The 20,024-nt window shown below is 40.5% G+C and overlaps 1 protein-coding gene across 1 annotated transcript; it reads right to left on the reverse strand.

Moving 5' to 3' along the window:
• Positions 1-3,308: 3,308 nt before the first annotated feature.
• On the reverse strand, positions 3,309-18,844 carry hs3st2 (heparan sulfate (glucosamine) 3-O-sulfotransferase 2). Its single transcript, XM_029507831.1, has 2 exons — positions 18,333-18,844; positions 3,309-3,927 (listed from the first exon to the last, which is right to left on the reverse strand). The coding sequence occupies exons 1-2, from the start codon at positions 18,842-18,844 to the stop codon at positions 3,309-3,311; spliced, it is 1,131 nt and encodes a 376-aa protein (XP_029363691.1).
• Between the last annotated feature and the right edge of the window lie 1,180 nt (positions 18,845-20,024).

Genomic DNA, 20,024 nt, shown 5'->3' on the forward strand with positions numbered 1-20,024 from the left:
GTATAAATACTTCAACACTGTCCTCCAATTGTTAAAAAAAAACAAAAAACAAAAAAAAAAACTTCCTGGTGAAACGGCACAGTCCAGGTAGAAACATGCTTCAGATCTTCTTTCATTACGTCCGGAAATCTCAAGCGACAAACACAAAAAACAAACAGCAGCAGACAATGAATAAAACAAGCCGACACATTCTAAAAGATTTTTTTTTCTATTATTCCACCTGAACATTTATTTTCTTATACCGTTGATATGTAGTCTTTTGAGGCACTCTACAGTTACAGTGCTTTCTGGGGCAAAGCACACGCTGTTTTTCTTTAGTTGCCGTCGCCACAATACAGAGATTACAGACACGAGCTCGTACAGCTTGTGAAGCATCAGGCTGGGCGCTTCAGTACAATTTCAATTGGTTTTCAGGGCAGGCGTTGAAAAGATGTCTTCGGCAGGGTTTGCAAGAGGTGAGTGCAAAACACATATTTGAATGCTGCTTTATAATTTTGGACTTTTTAAGAAAAAGTAAAATAAATGGACTCCGTGTTGTGATTTGATTTAATTGCACTTTAGACGTTGCTAATGAGTGGCAGAGGATCATTTCACCTCAGACTCTTTGAAAGTTCATGACATTTAGAACAGCTTCTTTGGTATTTACTTTGAAGGTTACAATGGTCCGTCAGACAGTTTCTAGTTAGCCAATAAATGCTTTGTTCTTTAATTAAATACAGTAAATGCATTATATCAATGAAGAGTTTTTCACTGGTACAACAGCACTGCAGATGTGGGTTGCCTTCAATACTGCAAGGCATAAAAAATTAATGAGCGCACGCGTTCTAGGAAAAGATGTGCTGAACTTTGAAAGCTGCCATTTTCATCTCTGCAACATGTCTTCAACTCTGTCATGATTCCCAAAGTGAAACATTCACTTCATGTTCCTCGACAGCAGTTACTCAGACGGCCGCCGGATTCAGGATGGATAACGCATCAAAGTACCCGCTAGGGAATTATACGGTGACAGTGGCATGGGAGTCTATCCCCGGTGCCATGCCATCAAGGTCTCAGCAGCTATTGTGGGGAAAAGTTATAATTAACTGAGCTGATTTAAAGTTGAGCTCGCTGCTTAAGCGACACGTCTGCTGATGGCTCACTAAGTAGCGGGGAGCTGCAGACAGCATTGGCAAGTTAATCAAAAATTAATGGAGAAGATCACAAATGACAGTTTAAATACTGCTTTTGGCCATCGGATGTGTACTGAATGAGCACAGTTGGAATGCAAGTGAATATCTAATTTGCTTAATATGGAAGGTCACATTGTCAGAATTGCACATTAGTCTAAGTGTGACCAGATGAGCTTCACAACCCTGCAGCCGGAGTCAAACACCTATGGAAGAAATCGCTGTTAAATACTTTCACAATTAACAGAGCATTTAGCGGTTTAGCAGACCTTAGATAATCATATAAATTCTTTCAATACTTTCACCAAACGCCCTCCGGCGAGGCTTTTTCTCTGGATAAAATATTCAGCGGTACGCCGTTGTCACTCAAAACATGTATGTTTAGCTAAAACGACGACAATTACACACATCGCTTCACTTGAGAATTTGTGTTTGCAACATGGGACAGAATCAGTTAAATCTAAAATGAGCTTTAAAGGGCTCTCCTCAAATTAAAAAAAGTTCAGTGATACGTAACAGAAATTACAAAGCGGTGTCAGTACCAGAAAACGACGACGACAACAACAAAACTATTCAACAAATCGAGGAACACCGAACCAACAATATTACCCGGGGAGGTCATCTGTGATCTGACCTGAGTTCTTTAGTCTGCACTGTTAATACCAGTAGCGTATCGTCAGTTTGCTCTTTTTTCTGCACCTCCTCTGTGTCGAGAGATTTTTCAGGTATCAGAGGAAATTATTAATGACAACTCTGATTGGCTTCGAGGCGCAAATTCAGGAGGTTAATCTAGCTGCTCGGTATTGAGATCCATTCAGAGGACGAGCACGAAGAAATCCATTAGAAGAAGAGTCTTGAAAGTTAATGAGATCAATGACATGCATGACAGCATTTGGTAAGGAACATTTCATCTTTCACGAGGCTCATCACAAACTTTTCGGCACTACTTTAGTCATAGATTTTGCGCGTTCTGTGAAATGTGGTTTGGGGAAATATGTCCTGCTCCGATTTTCAAATGAATTCCACAAAGTCGACGTGGAATTAAAATCCTGTATGTGGCCTGAAGGTCACTCAATCAGTCTTTACAAAGCCCACCAATAAATTTATACATATAAAAAATAAAGGAAGTAAAAAGCGGCACGGAGCCACGAGAGGCTTGGTAGGAAGACATCTGTGCGTCGTGGCTCTTGATGCTCTGACTCCAGCTTCTTTCACTTCTTGGATGAAGTCGTTGCTTGACGATCTTCTCAAGAATCCTTTTCCACCAACACTTTCCGCCTCTTTTGTCATCACTGAGCTCTGCCAGCGACGACCTTCTGTGGCTTTTGGACAACTGTCAGGTCAGCAGCCTTCCCTGCCGTTGTGGTTGGGGCGCACTGAACTAATTGAGACATACCTGGTATTTATTCTGCACGAAGGCCAGGGGGGGAAAAAAAAAAATGTCTGATAAATACTTCATGTTAACACTTTAGCCTTTTATTTCGATGGTCACAACAAAAACACAGAACACAGAAAAAGTTGAAGTGGAGTTTAACAGACGGTTAACTTTTGTCGGTGTTACAGCATCTCAGTATAGCTGTTTTAGTTTTCTTCTTCAGTTTCTTCAGTTACAGGACATTTACTCAGTAAATGTGTCACCGTTGCCGATGAGCTTTTGTCGACAAAATGCAGCGCAGAATGACTGACAGGGTGACATTTTAATTTATTTGACATTTTGCTCAACATTTTCGCTTTTAACTGTAAACCAGCGGTTCATTTGGAGTTCAAATGAGGAATAAATAAGCAGGCAATGAATATTCAAGCAGTGTCGCCGTTGTTCTGGTGTTGGTGGGTTCCTGTTTAATGAATCAATGCCGGCTTTTTACTGATGCATTCAAATGTCATGTCCTGTATAGAGTAAAGTAAAGAGGTGTCTGTTTTTACTTCATCTTAGCCTATAATCATAGATTTGGAACATCCATGATTATAATTTAATGTCTGAGTTGTCTGCTTTTTTATATTAAGCTTGTGAATTCATACACAGTTCACTAGACTTGTCATTTTGTTGAAGATACCCTCATTTATATAAATGGCTACCTCCAGAGACATGTCAGTCTCTGGAGGTAGCCATTTTAAAATTACCTCTGTATCAGTATGGCACCCTCAATCCCACTTAAAGTCTTGTCCCACAGTTTCATAGAATTTGATATTAAATGGCCTATAAAACTCCTGCAATTGCTCTATGACCTCCTGGTCAATCTGTACGTGAGTCCTGCCCTTGGACTTGCCGAGGCAGCGCGGCTGGCTGCTGCTCTCCGGCTTCTTCAGACAGGGGAAGCCTTTGGTTCGATTAAAGTAGAAGTGCTTGTCCGTGATTATTCGTTTCAGTCCTAAAAAGTCCTGAACGCGGCCCATCTCCCCCGCTGGATCAGTGATGAGGCGCTCCCCGCTCACAAAGTGCATCTGTGACAGGCGAAAGTACTGCAGCCAGTTCTCCAGGTGCAGAATATACATCCCAATCCGAATGGCGTTCCAGGACGTGTCCACGAGTCCTAAACTTCGGTTCTTAAAGGCGAGTTCTTCGAAGGTGGGGATGTCGGGCTTCTTGGAAAGAGTCTGTGTGTAGTCGGAGATGGCTCTTGTGACCGGGTTGCGCACCACAACAATCAGCTTGGTCTCGTGGGACATGCTGGAGATGCGCCTTGGCGCTTCTCTGGTAACAAAGTAGCTGGGAGTCTTCTCCAATGTGATCTGGCTGTCTAGTGTTCGTGGCATTAGTCCCCTTGGGAGAGAGAGAGAGAGAAAAAAAAAAGAAGAAGAAAATACAGATGGATGAGTCAGGAAGAGCTGTTATTTTCCTGTCCTGTGGCTTTTCCTCACGGATGATAGAAATGTACTACAGAGAGTAAAGTTTCAATCTAGAAATGCAGACATTAATCCCACAATCAGCAAGGATTAAATTCAACCTGAATATTAACAGTTGTTATGATGGAGCCATGTACACGTCCAGATTCCATTGTTTGGCATATTCAGGTAAACACAGAATAAAAAAAACAAAACTGAATCACAAATTATGTGTGTCAGAACATTCAGACACTATTGGGTATACTGAAATGAGACGAGGAAGAATTCCTTCATCTGGAAATTTAGAAAAATTAATTTAAAAACAGATATATATACACAATTCAAAGGCTTTAGAAAGAAAACGGCTTTCATGCCTCCAGCAAACACAGAGAACAATGGTAGACTTTGCTCCGATAAGCACGATGTGAATGTATTTGTTAGAGATTCATCGGTGACAGGACAGCTTGTACAACACAAACATGCATCATAATTATCATCATCGTGCTGCCAGCTGATGGCTTTGCAAACAACGGGCAAATGTTTCCATTTGTCATATTTGTCGTGCGAGTTTTCCTTCCCGGTGTAATGTCTCATTCTGCTTCGACACTTTCAGTTCAATAAAAGTTGATTAAGAGCCATCCGGTGTTGACTGTTGAGACGATGAATGTCTTGGCTGCAATTCTCAGATCATCCATACTTTGTTTCTCGTTTCCTCTAAATAGAAAAGTGACAGCTGAAAAGTTCCCAAAGTGCAGAGTGCCGGAGCGTTGGTCCATGGATGACAGTATTAATGGCAGTAATTTTTACCTTTTTACTATTGTGACTACAGGATATAGAGCCCCAACTTCTCTGTATTGCAGTATGTGCATCTGGACCTTAGGTATGTTACTACGCCATTCCGATGATAAAATACCACACTTTCTTTATTATTATTGTGGGAAGGCTTCGATTAAAACCTAACCTTTCTCTCTCAAGGTAGGGGTAACCATAGGTTACCTCTAAAGTCTTGGAAATATTGATCCATTTAGCTTTATTTATGTATCCTGAGTTGCTGGCTTGGGTGCCTCAGGGCCACTAGGCAACTATCAATCTTTTATGAGAACAGCACCTTTTCAAGCAAACAGCTTTGCTACACACTAAAAAACTTGCAGCCTTTTTCCAGGAGGTGCAAGAATCCGAGACACATCTTTGGATGTGTGCTTCGTTATCCGCCTTGTCAAGTCCATATGTTTTCATTATCCTCAGAGATGAAGATTGTGAACAGGAGCAAAGAGTTCTCTAGATTTGTTGGTTCAAAACTGGTTAAGTGCTCAAACCTGCAGAAAATGTAACTGCAAACAGTGAAAGGTCAGAGCTAAGTCTTCTTGGAATATTAAAAGATAACACTATATAAAGTTATTTACATAGAAACACCAAAGCATGAGGCCATCGGGAATAAGATGTTCATAAAAAATGACGATATTCGATTGAGAGGAGATCTCACACTCTAATATTTCCTTCACACAAGTTGTTTTTGTTCAGACGTGAGACACAAAACTCCAAGTGAGTCTGTGTATCAGTGGAGGTTACAACATGTGCTAACTTCGACTGAGTTATTGATTTTTTCTTTTACAGCTGTTATGCTTGTTTACTCACAGTGAGTCTCAGCACTGGAAAATTATATGACTGTTACACATAAGCTACACAACTCTCAAAGAACTGATATAGACAAGATGGAAATATAGGTGTAAAAACTCTGATGCCTTTGAAGCTGAGAGGCCGGCGGCATCTTCTGGATCAATTATCATTAAAACGAGTGCTAAATAATGTTCCAACATTAAGAACAACATGGCTATGATACATTTCTGTCTGTCTGCCTTATGTTCTTCCAGCGTTGTTTGAGGCTAAAATTCGAGACATTTCAGTTAATGTAATCAGATTTTTTTTGAAAAGCTTTGTTTTTTCAAGGCATTATCACACCTTAAACACGACTTCTGGGTCGCGCCTGGAGCTGGTCCGATACACATTATCAGTCAGGTGCAATCTTACTGCAAATATTAAGAAAGGCTAGCAGTCAAGAAGTCTCAGGAATAAGCCGATCTTTGAAAAGCCCCACGTAAAAGCCGGTGTAGTGGCTAGATGCAGTACTGCAACTCGACTGACGCTCATGAGCCGCTGTGTGTGCACGGGCGTCGTGACCAGTCAGAATATGAAATGAACACACGCACACACACACAATCACATTTTTGGGGAAACACTCTCCCATTATAATAGCAAAATCCATCAAGCTGCATGTGCGCCTAACTCAGCTTTTCATGAAAATGGAAAGTGGCTTTTTGCAGCTTTGAAGGAAGCGCTCTTATGGATGCATTAGCGCCATGTGCTTTAGACAATATCCAGCAATTCTGCTTTCCCTTAAAATAATTGTCATTGATGGATCAATAAGTCCTGAAAGACTTTGGCGGCTGCTTTTGAAAAAACCTGTTGCTACCAATTATGTGACGGCTTAATTGCATCGTCAGTATCAATTCACGCAAGGTCATACGAAAACAGAATATCAACAGACGGTGCTGCTGTGTGCCATCCAACGATGATGCTAATCTTGCTCAGTGACTCATTAAATTGATGCCCACAGCAGCCACGTGCTCTGAGCTCTGCACGTCTGATGCTTCACCTGTGGCTGTCGGTTGTCCTGTTCTGAGGGTTGTTTAACTAGCTGTAACTGCAGCCAGGAGGACAAGGTGCGATCGGATGATCAAAGGAGGTGAGTCTTTATTTTTATTCAAATCAGTGCTATTTATACAGATTGCTTTCATGTCAGTGGAAGCAGCCTGGCCCCACAAGTTCCAAGTCTCCTGTTTTTGAGTGATGTTAATGAGAGACACCAGGGGATACAAATGCTTTTTTTTTTTTTTTCTTCCCCTAATCTAATATTTTTTTGTGGAAACTCGTGTTAATTTGTCTGGTTATCATAAACTTTTAGTAGATTTTAATGGATATGCATTTGTTGTTAATGGCCATACGTGCCTTTCTATGTGACATAACAAAAACACTGTAAGTGATGAGCCGAGAATAGACATTTTACTAATACAAGCTTTTCTTTTCCTGACTCAAACACGTGGCAGAGGCAGCCTCATTTATCTATCTGTTCGTTACCGAGATAGAAGGAGCGAGGCCAGAGGGGGCGCACGTGATACCTGAGGCAGGTGTCTGAACCAACCATCAGAAATGTACTTTTTCAAGGGCTTTCCTTTTTCTCCTTTCCCTCCAAGAAACTATCAACACTGCACACAGCATCTGAAAATGAAAAGATTAAGTTGTTGGTCTCTAATGCGGCTGGTTCTGGAGTGCTTTTTACCAAAAGCTTTTCTGGCCTGGTAATAGTTATCTGCATGATTGTAATTCCAGTGGAATTACAGGGTAATCACTGATGTTCCTGGAACTGCAGAATCTTGTATAAAGAAGAAGAAATGTGAAAATTAATACACTTAGGGGGGGACATTTTGGTTTTTGGTACTTGCTTACACACACACACACACACACACACACACATGCACACGATTAATTGACATTTGAGTGAAGTGCTCTGATTGATTACCACCTTCACACTAAGAGTCAGCACTAAATTCTTTGGGGTAATTTACAGTCTTTCTCACAACTCTTGGTGAAACTTTAAGTCAGAAAGCATTAGAGGCTTGACTGTGACATTTTAATCACTCTGGGAAAATGAACTCAGGTATTGCCTGCTCTGCTCAATACTGTAAATGAGACCTGTTTCTGGTTAAATAAGAGAGCGTGGCTGAAAGTAAAATGTTCTGGATGCTTCAGCATTGAGGTTGATATTGCAATTGGAAAATTTCCTTGGTTCTTAAAAGAACCCAAACCAAAACAAACCAAACAAAAAAAACAAAAAAACAAAAGTCAAACTCATTTATTTTCTTTATGTTTTCATTATTCATTTAACTTTCAAAATCCACTTCCAGCAAAATACACGATTTATTTTCCTCCCTACAGATAAGATTATTATTATGAATGATTTTTATTGTTTTATGTTTTATGTAATTTCCTTTCACCTATTCCACCCAATTAATATTTCTGAGGTAACAGAAAGGAGCGTTGCTCGTTAAAATGAGTATAGCAGCACTGTGGGCCCTCAACTATCACCTATAATTCAGTGCATATCTGTTCTGGAATAAATAGTTTCATAACGTTTACACAAAGCAAAGACCCAGCTTTTTTTTTTTTTTTTGATTAGACACCATGAACATCACAAATTCATGACTACAAGATGTAGTCAAAAGAAATAATGTCCTTAGCAGCCACTAATGGATATATACATGGTCTTCTTTTCTTGTAAAGTCTTTGATTCAGTTCCTTCACAACAGGGAGAATTTATATTATCACAATTTTTAAAGTATGCTACTGCAGAATAAATTCTAATGTGGAAACAGAAGGGACTGGGACTAGAACTAAATGGACTTATTTGAAAGTTGCTTCACACAAATGTCGGGTGCATTCATTTTTAAATATGACCTTTCTAACCAGCCCAGCAGGCACCATGAGGCATCAGAATAACATCAGAGAGACGTTGGACTTCTCAAGATGGCATGAGGCGCTTGGAAGATGTCGGATTTTTGGTTGCTTAACAACACAACAAAATATCAACCTTAGCCCTTGTCTGCATTCTGCATCTAACCGGCATTAGAAGTTGCAACATACATTGAACAGAATATCAACAATACTGACAATGCTGATTGATGTCCGCGTCCCCGCAGGGAGACTGTACATTTTAATATGCCTTTTTACTATTCGACCAATCCTTTTCTGTAATGATTCAAGTTGTTCATTCTATCATTGTTTCCTGGAGAGGAGAGAGAGGAAAAACAAAATAAGCACCAGTTGTCCACAGGTAGTTCGAATCAACAGTAGGAACAGTCATTGCCACTCATTAATGAGCCACAGTGTGCCGAAAGCTAGTCTGCATATTGTAGTGACCCCAAAAGAGCCCGCTGGCTATCTCGCAGAACGATTTATCTCTGTTGGAGCAGTAGAAGGAGGAGGTCTGGAGTTCACACTTAGCTCCCTCTGGATCCTGCTATATCATTATGGGGAAAATAAGCCACAAACACGGATGTCTTTATTTGAAAGTACCAAGGACTCCCTATTAAATCCAGATACAGCATTTCCATTGGGAGAGTACAACAGTGCAGGACAACAATTAGATTGTGCGAATTCTGGCCAATCAAGAGCAAAGCTCAAGATGAAAACGACAGGGACGTATCCTGAAAGTTAAAATGGAAAATGAGAGTGTAAAATACTGAATAAGTGCACAGACACCCAAAGCAATTTGTCAGCAATAGATATAAAGAAAACTTTGCAGGCAACTCAATAATTGGCAGTGTCATTTTTGTTCTTTTACACAACCTTTAACTTCCCATGAGGCTCTCCAAGCTGTTGTTATAACAAGATGAATGGTCTTCATATTTTGTGTACTCAGCCAGTCAAGATGAGCGTTCTGTACCCTAAAGGCTTTATGGAGCTCACACTGGTCTGGAGAAAATCTAATGAAAACAATAGCCGCAATGTATTTTACGGCTGGGCCACATATGGTCAGCTCCACAACAGCAACTAAAAACTCTGGAAACGGAATAACAGATGTCATTGTGTCATGTTTGCATTCTTACTGACTCTCATATATCATATACAGTATTAGTTTTCTGCTTCTCAGACAATGAACTAATACGAGATTCTGACACAAACGCGGCCCGTTTAGACTACGTGTCAAAACGCAGAGATGTCCCGTAGCTGCTGCCTTACACCGTACATAAGTGAAAGACAACCACTGTGCTGTGGTTTCTGCTGTATTTACATGCAAATGATCACTAAGAAAGAAAGTTAGAAGTGACAGAATACCTTTTAATTTCTCTCCCACGCAGGGCCTGGGTAACAAACTACTGCCACTCACTGAACAGAGCCAACACGGAGGGAGGTATGTCTCTCTCCCTCCGGGGGCAGGGAAAGAAAATGAAGTGAAGGATCGGAGAAGTCAGTAAATCCATCGACAAATATTTTAATTTGGCAGCACTGCCTGGATGTGCCCATTCATTTTGAAAGATCAACAGTCAATTCATGACTGCAATTAGGCATTAGGACCAATGGTGTGTCACTCAGTCACTAAGTCGCATGTTTGCAGGACAGAAAATAGGATCCTCAGTCCTCAGGCAGCTTTTCAAATTTAAAACCAACTGTCTCCAGAAGGGTTAGGGTCACCTATGGATCTGGTTTTCCTACATAACGACGCAAGTTAGCATTCTACCTAACTAACCGAGGCTGGCCATGCTGTCTGAAGTCAGAGTGCCGCTCAGTGAGTTTTTGATTGGTTTAACATATTACAGGCATTAATTAGAAAAACACTAAACTCTCATTTATCTCACAGTGACAATACCAACAGAGCGTTACATGAAATCCTGCCACAGCTGCATCATGGCAGTCCACCCTGCAAAGACATTACTTGTATTAGTAGCTACACTTCACTATAAATTAAAAGCTAGCGATAACTGCCCTCTATAAATCCCATTACTTAAAAACTTCCTCCAAATGGGGATCTGAAATTATTTAATCCCAAACAACAAGACTCTGTACCCACCAAAAACCCTCTGTAACAAACAAACTAAATAAATATTGGACATTGAAAACCGTTTGTTTCAGGGCTCCTCTATTAGGTTATGGACTGCAAACTGAGATGCACTTTCCATGCGTGACTACAGAGATAAAACAAAACAAACCCACCCCCCAAAAAAAAGGGTCAATTTGCTGCATTATTTCCACCACCAAAGTTTTCTTTCACGGCATGAAGCCAAGCCGAGCAAATGTAGTGAATCAGGAGACTGCTCAGCTCCAGACAGTGTGTCTTGTTGAACAACTTTAACTTCTAAAGAGCAGCGAAGGTTCATCAGGGATGCAGACCATCAGAACAAGTAAAGGTCAGCTTTGAATCATCTCCGAGTGAACAATCAATGAACTCAGAATTTATTACTGTCATTTCACTTTGGTTTGAACTTACAACAAAATGCTGCAAATTGTGGGCTCAAGAGAAGTTCTCAGTAAATGTTTGCAGCGCGACTACAGAATTGTCCTGCAGCATCATTACAGAAGCAAAACAACAAAGAGTGTCCAACGTATAGACACATATGCATTGGTCAAAAGTGCCATTTAATGTGTTGGACGTCCACGCTGAAGCATCAATTTACATGTTGTATTTTTACACATATTTATTCTGCAAGCAAACTAAGTTGTTGCCAACCTGCCGGAAGGCCACTCTTGCTCCTCCACTTCAAACCAACACTCAGCAATAATCAGCAAACTAACCAGTGTTGAATACGCAGCATCTTCCTTATCGCTTGGAATTAAGCAAAGTATATTGTGCAAATAGACTATTACTAATAAAACAGTTTAATGAGCTGGAGGATTTCAGGCAAACCTTGATCTGACTGGAAACTTAGAATCCATTAATCACAATGTGAAGTGCTTCTGCATGCTCAGGGGCTGGTAGACTTAGAGAATGGCCTTTACCTCCCACTGGACAACGAATGTTTGTGATTACAGCAACTAATAAGGAACCCAGCCTGTTAGACAACATGCGGGCGCATAGGCTGGGCCAGAGAGAGCGATCAAAGTAACCATTCCATGCTGTGTTTGTACAGTCTCTGGAGTAATTTAACAGCAAAACGGTTACACATTAGATTATTAAAAAACAAAAACAAAAACAAAACAGCTCCTCTTGTAGCCTGTGCTGTGTGTTATCACAGAAAGCAGCACACAGAGCAAATGATGATCAACGTCCTTGACAATATTATACACAAAGGTTGTGGAAACAAAAATGTCGCCATTTCTCAAAGGAAAAGATCAAAACTTGTATCAGGGGTAGAATTAAAAAACCAAAACAGAAAAACAAAAACGCACACACATACAAACACACACACACAAAAAAGAGTTAAAGCAGCCGCTTCATGATTGTACATCCAAATTACATCTACTCAAAAACACGTAACAAAGATGGCATCAACAGTCAACGGTACAGTAACCTGGAACACGTGACATAGGTACAATGCGAATGCTGTGCAAAGTTGAGCGGATTTGCTTAAGAATTGCAGTCTGGTTAGGAAAGATCTGGGTTTATTAAATGAAAGTCTGAGTTGTGCGATGTCCTCACCATGTCACAGCAACTTCAGCAGAAACTCAGAGCTTCCGAGTATTGGATTTATTATCTTCTTTTTTTTTTTTTTGTTCATTTATTTCAGATGATTGGATACAATCCTAATGTTGTTTTACTTTATTTTTTTCTTAGAATCATTAGTCAAGCCCCGATTTGAACATCTTTTTGGTTTCAAACTTTCTATCCAATCCTTTAGAAACTGACTTTGGGAAATGATGTTTTCCTACAAGCCATTTGTCCTTAAATGTCCTGAAAAGCCAATACCACACGGGCCTGCTGCCTGCCATCCAAACCTATTAACGGTTTATTTTACGCAGGTAGACTGTGCAGAGAAAATGTTGTGAAAATGCTGTGTGGCTCCTCATAATGTCTGCGCCACAGCACTTCCTGAAAGTGTCATCTCCCTCCTCCCTGATCGGAGAGAACAGATCCAGTCAGCACCAAAGAGGCGGCTCCATTATTAAAGTATCACTCACTTAGATTACAGCTGGGATGACATCTGATCATTAATCACCAGCAACAGAGGCCTGCCACCTTGAAAGTCTATTAAGAGTTAACAAAGAGCAGTCCAGATGAACACACTGATCCTGCGGCTATTTCAGCTGGGAGAGGAACAGAAGGTGAATCACAATTCAGGGTCCTGAGAATCAAGCATCTATTCCTCTAATTCAATTAAAGACAAATTGGCAGCAAATAGCACACTATCTCAGCCAATAGAGGATCTTTTCAACATCAAGCCTGTCCTCAGCCACATATTTATAGAAGGACAATACTGTAAAAAAAAAGAAAAAAAAAAAAGAAAGAAAGATAGAAAGAAAGACTGCATAATGTGTTTCACCTTGGACCAAATCCCACTTAATTGCTGCCATTTCAATTCTAGTCTCTTGTTTTCTTTGAAATAACAATTATTCAAGGTTCAGTCTGCAAAGGGGAATGACCTCCACTTGCTTCCTTTGAGCAAGTTCAACTGATCTGAGCTATGAGCTGTCGCGTTAAGATATGGCATTGGAAACCATCCACGGACACTGAAATAAAGATATTCAGGAGAGCTGTTTCCAAGCTGATTCTGTTTGTTCGGTATATTTTTTTCAGACCAATCAAATCGGTTTGCAACACTCTACTGTATGTATGGCAGCCGAAATAAAAATGCTTTATAATACTGTAATTCACATGAAATGACCTTCATTGTTATGACATTGGGACATTATGAATCATAGTGTTAATTAGTTTGGGGCAGACTGAGTCGTGCCCTGCACACAGTCAGTAACACACTCCCTCCATTTATCGCCCCTTTGCATTTTATCTTAACTGACAAATTTTTAGATTTCTTGGACTTGTATTCAACATCAGAACTCTTGCAAAGCAATCTGATGGTCAAGGAGGTTTATAAATAGAGATTGGACAATCCACGCCCCCTTTACTCCTCTCACTCTTTGCAGAGAAGGTACAAAAGGAGAGAAGGGAGATGGAGAAAGCAAGAAGCACAGGCAGGATTTGATCTCCGGTCAGGGACACTCTGGCTTCGCCAAGAGGGGAAAGTTAACAAGCTGACAATTTCTAAATGTGAACTAAGAATCGCTGACTTGCAAAGACACATCAAATGATGATCTAGATAGTCCTCAGTTGTGTCTTGCTCTGGCCTACAGCAACGCAAAAACAAAGTATCACACTAATGACTTCATCAACAACCCTGTGTGCTACACCTACGTTGGCTACTAACTCGCTTTACCATTTGAGTACATACAAAGTAAAAGTACAACAATGTGGGAAATATTTGGGGCTTGCAGAGTATCTATACATCTTCATTTTATAAAAACGAAGCAGTTGCAATCATATTTCTTTCCAAATTGGCTGTATAGAGTAGAAAAGTAATTTCTAGGACATAAGGCTGCTGAGATAGATGATTGAAAAACATGGCAGAAATGCTGTCTTTGTAGACATGGCATAAAAATGTTACTTACAGTTTACCTTGTTCATCATCATGGTTTAGCATGCTATCATGCCAACAGATAGTACTTAGCATCCAGTAGCGACTGATGGGAATGGCATTACATTGCACGTATTGAGCCGTAAAGCGTTTGGGAATTGGACAGTTTGAAATGTTGCTACAGGAAAATATCTTTTAAATTTCTTATTATATATTCAAGTCAGGAGCAAATTGGAAAACTGACTGACAGAGTGAACAAGTAATGGCTAATAAGCAAGTTGTGAAAGCTTTTCATCTTATACATCAACTGAGCAGACTTTTCACACCAGCATTGGCTGTTAAATCACAAACACGAAAGCTTTAACATGTGATTGGCCCATAATGTAAATATAATTGCATTATTTCCTTAAGTACTCCTTTACAGAAATAAAAGCACCATCTCTCTCATATTTCGGACTGATATCATTGGGGAAATGTCTCAGAAAGACTTGTTTGGTAATTAATTTTAACCACTACACGTCTCTTAGCTGCACTGGAATGAAGACAGCTCATTAATAATGCAGAGTTTCGTCTGACCATCTCTTGCTGTATAATGTGCAGTTTTCAGTGTTAAATGAGAAACCATCTAACTTTCTGTCCTCATCAACCTTTCTGATGATACTGTTCCAGAGCTCCCTGCCTCCCTGAGCCAATTAATGTGGACCAGGAGAATATTCGTGGGCTGCAGCCTCCCATACAATTTCAACACTTCTCAGGGAATCTACTGGAAGTTCATCTGACTCATGTGAAATCAATAGAGCTGAGATGCCCTTTTAAGTCTTGATGGTGTATAGCTGCGTTTTTTTTTTTTTTTTTTTTTTTTAATCTTTATGATCATATGAAGAATCAGATTAAAAAAAAAAAAAAAAAAAAAAAAAAAAAGCGGCGAGAAAAGTTCAAGGAAATCGGTGACAATGAATTGTCTGTTTTATCAAATCCTGCACCGTTATGTGAATACACTCACATGAAATAAATGAGGCCACGTGTGTGTTCTGTTCAGGAGGCACAGTAATGAACACTGCACCATTTTTCTTCTGGGGCTAAATGATCTGTCACATGCTTAATGTAACAGGACAGATTGTGAACAGAACTGAACAACTGGCCACTTCACTGAAACTGACAAGAGTTAATTTGGTGTCATGTACGTTCTGTCTGGTCAACAGATATTAGCTATGTGTTTTGAAATGTGTCTAGAAGGGAGCTTTTTATCCCTTCCAGTATGCCGAGTGTTAAGGATCTTTGAAATGTGATTGATGGCCCAGAAGACTTGGTAATTGGACCTCGTATTAAGTTTATTTTATCATGCAAACTTAAACCTCAGTCACTAATGAAGTTTTGTGCTCAGATGAATTAGTCAATCAAAAGAAAAGTGAGACAACCCTTTCAGCCCCACAATGCTGGAATACCAATTAAAAATATTTTGTCAAAAGTTAAACCCAGCTCCATGTTAGCAGGCAAGCAGCTTATTGTTTATACTGAAATGCATCTCTTGGTTATTTTATTTTGTATTGCAATTCTCCGGCTCCTGTCAACTGAGCATAATGGTTTATGAAGGCCATTATAAAGAAAAGTCACTAAAATGACAAATCACAAAAATAAATGATTGATAATTGTAATTTGAAAACCAACTGATCGACAAACACATGCTGACAACTGAAACAAACTGGGTTATTGGGGACAGCTCTCTGGAACAGAGCACAGAAACACATGTAAAACAGAGAAATTTGTTACTTGGTATATAGACAAAAGTGTCAGTTAATCAAAATGGAGAGATGCTTTCTAACTGTGATCGTCTATCACTGTAACACTGTGATAGATGATCCCTGACGACTAGTCTGATGCAATGACTATTATGTGGCCACTCATCAAGTTACGTAACTGCTGCTACAGCCTGAATTAATCCCATCTTTGTGTCCGAGGTGCTGTTGAAGGCTTAAAGTTGAATATATGAACTGTCATCCTGTGAAAAGTGTACAATATCCCAGCGATGCAATTTTCCGTTTGTGGCATCGCATCTGCGAATGAACCTCAATTCATCTCTGCTCCAATCTAAATCCCAAAATCAAACCTCTGACCTAATAGTTTGCTTACTGACAAAATAAATGGCTCTTTTTGCATCATTAAGCTGCATTAAATTGGTAGATTTGTGTGGTGGGAGGTTGCTGGTGGAGCAGGATGACATCTGATGCATTTGAGGATAGATTTGGAGCTTTAAAATTCTTCCTACTCAGTCATGCTGGGCTCACCTGAAGTCCAGATGTTGATATACTGTTGATATATTGGGGTATTTAGTTAACGTTTGTTTATGTAATGTCTCAATGCTTCAAAGGAAAACAGCTTGAATACACCAACATCTACACTTGGTGTGTGTGTGTGTGTGTGTGTGTGTGTGTGTGTGTGTGTGCGCATCCTTGACCACATCCTCTGAACTCATAAAGTGTGTCCATGACCTCAGGTGCCTGCTGAGGTATTTAACAGGCCTTCAAGCTCTCAATGTTAATTGTAACAAAGACTGGTACCCTTGTTTGCTGATATGTTGTTTTCTAAATCAATGCAATTTGTGATATACCAACAACAATAAAGACTAACTGTCTGTAAAGTAGTCCCTGAGGAAGTTTAATGTCTACAGTTTGAAGCCAGAAACGCTTTCCCGTGCAGGCAAACAGTGTGGGCTTACTAACTAAATATAATACAATTAAGATTAATATCAGAAATGGCAATTATAGAGAGACGTTAAAAAACATGCAAATTATTGAACAAACTTTTTGCTTTTTAACTTCAAACCAGGTCATCTGTGGTGTTTTATGTCTTAAAATAATGTAATTTTACAATATGACAGCCTCCGGTGTGTTGGTGAAAAAGAATGAAAAAGGCTGATTCTCTTTTCAGGAGTATGAAACTTCTTTTGAGATGCAGCCACTCTTTGGATTTGTGTGCGTTTCTTGCATCTTCATTGGTACACATCGACCCACTGTCATCCTGAAATCATCTATAGTGATATTTTATTTTGTACATTTATTTGAAATTGACAAAGCTGTCTTTGCAGTCATTGTTAAGATAAATTGGTTTTCAATGTCCAATCCTTTTTTTATTTATACTTATATTTTGCAGTAATATAGCTTTTCCTACACTGCAAGGACATTGTGCGTCACTGCCTTGCATCAAGTGATAGAGAATACAGCTGGAGTTATTAGTATGCAGTAATTAAAATCATTAATAGTTGTAGTAAAGTTAACATAAGCAGACACTGGTAACATCTCATACTGTGTATGTGTGACATGACCTCAACAAACTATGAGATGAGACATGATGGGCAGGTGATCATTCATTCATTCATGTTCTACTGCCTGTCCATTTCTGGGTCAGGGGGGTTGGAGCCAATGACAGTGATCTTTCAAGTTTTTTTTTTTTGTTGAGAAGAACCTTCAACTTCCACAGTTATGACTTGCTTCTGTTATTTCAAGTGGAATTTTACAGATAATAGAATAAGAAATGAAAATGACCAACTGAAAAAAACAAAAAAACAAAACTGTCTGGATTCAACAGGGGCCATTTAGACTGAAGCGCTGTTAAGACGTCACAGAGAGACACAGAGGTGGGTGGGGATTTTTGCACCTTGTGAGCTCTTTTGCCTCCATCAAACAACACAGGAACATTTTGTCTGTTTGAAGGCAGCTGGTAACCTGGGGGTTGCCTGTGTCACCCATGCTGTGAGTTGTTATTGTGTGAACTGCATCAAGCTCGTATTAACGACCACCATGCTCTGCTGACAGCCAACATCTGCAGCATCTGGAGGAAAACATCAGCATCGCGCAGACTCAAAAGTAGGCTCAAACTTGTGATCTTAGTGGTGACATCGGACCGAGATGTCGGTGTGCATGTGCACAGTGCTGCAGCCAAAGATTGGTGATGTGGCAATCCTGATAATGAATAGTTAGCAACTGAGTTATTGTAAAAACTGAGAAGTAAAAAGCAGACATGCATTGATAGAAAAAAAAAAAGTGAAATTAACGTTTGGATTTTAAAGTGTCTACATGAGGACCTCAGATTTGAGCAGAGCAGCAGGCAGGACTGTGCTGCACCGGGTGACAGAAGTAAAACCAGAGCAACATATGCAGAAACATATAAAACATCACAGGGCTTCAACACAGACACAGAGGACTGAGCTCCCCTTTTTCCTCACCTGTACCATTCCAGCCCTCTGTCATAGTTTCTATCGAAAAAGTGCGGCTCTGTTCCGAGTGCGCGCACATCTGGATGTATCCGGATGAACTCCAGCACCGCCCTGGTGCCTCCCTTCTTTACCCCGACTATTAGCGCATTAGGCAGCTTTTTAATGCCATATTTCTGCGCCACACTCATGTTTCTCAACTTCGCCTCAGCCCAGTGACTTGCGGACGAGCCGGGGGCTTTAGTTTGATGCCGGAGATCAGCGGATCCTCGCCGGGCAGCAGCCTCATCCAGGGCGGACCGGACTTCCAGCGATGCGCAATTGTCCGAATTTCCAAGAAGTTTCTTCCCCGCCGCGTTCTTGCTCGGCGGGCATCTCCTCCCCTCGTAACCCCGGCTGGTCATGATTGTGCTGCGACAGAAAATGATACTATAGCACAGATAGGTGCAGGACAGTGACACGGTGAAGATGAAGGCGAATCTGGCGCTGAATCTGTTGGAAGGTGAGAGGAACCTATGTGCCATGTCTCCATGGGTTCAAAGTGCTGCATGGTTTTCCATCGGAGTCTTCCTCCTCTCTCTCCTGGTCTGCGTTCGGGGTCTGGCAGTAATACAGGTTCCAAAGTCAGACTGGCATATGAGAATAGGGGTGGCCTCTTGGAAGCATCAACTGCGCGTAACTCGCATTATTTCTTTTCATAGGCTGCTGAAGTGTGCAAAAAAAAAAAAAAAAAAAAACTTGGAGCAGAATATGAAGACACGCAGGGGGGAAAAATGGGTCCAGCCTTCTTTTAAACAAGTTGCTCTCAAGTAGTTTGAAGTTTGTCATTTGGATAAGTCACTGTGGAGTCCAACACGTCTTCAGCAGCCACCCCCACCGCCAAAAAATAAAAAATAGAAGAAAGAAAAGACAGAAAGAAAAAAAAAAGGGAAGAAGCCTCCCCAGCTCTGCTCGCCTCTCAGGGGGATTTGGATGCATAGCCCACCTTTCCCTTTCATAATGAAGTTGTGAAGATATATGCACTTTGGCTACCGCCTATAAATATTTCATCAACCCCTCTGACGTCACCCAAATACTCATAATTCAAAACGCGTCTCATCCTTTAAAGGAACATCCCGGATTTTTTTCAGGAAAAATTCACGTGTGGAGACTCAGAAATACAATACTTGGCTGAGTGCCAGTGATTCGTGCAAGGGAGGATTCCAGCTCTAACGTTATGTGTGTGTGTGTGTGTGTTATGACACAGAATTTGTATTTTGTATTTATGGGATGTTTAATTTCAGTGGAACACACCACATGTACCTGCGTTTGGACAGCAGGCGTCAACAGTTTTGTTATCAATTTAGCTTTTCTCTAGAAACAGAGTGATTCAGCTTGTTAAGCCTGAGCACCATCCTCTCCATGCTGAGTGTTTTCTTTACACACCCACCTACACGCACACTCACACACACGCGCGCATTAGCAGCCTCTGAAAGTCAAGATCACACTTGATCCTCCGTGTTGCCATGATGTAAGCTGGATGCAGAGTGGAATGCAAAGTTTCAATGTCAGCTCCCTCAATGTCATGGTTAAAGTTTTTGTTTCGTTGTGGAGGAATGGGGAGACTGTACGGAGGAGACAAACAGCGGCTGCAATATTTATGGTCGCCCCTGTTTAAATACCAAAATATGAATAAAGTACATTGTCATTCTGCTTCTGTCCATG

This window comes from Echeneis naucrates, chromosome 8 (genome assembly GCF_900963305.1).
Source record: "Echeneis naucrates chromosome 8, fEcheNa1.1, whole genome shotgun sequence".
Taxonomy (NCBI): domain Eukaryota; kingdom Metazoa; phylum Chordata; class Actinopteri; order Carangiformes; family Echeneidae; genus Echeneis; species Echeneis naucrates.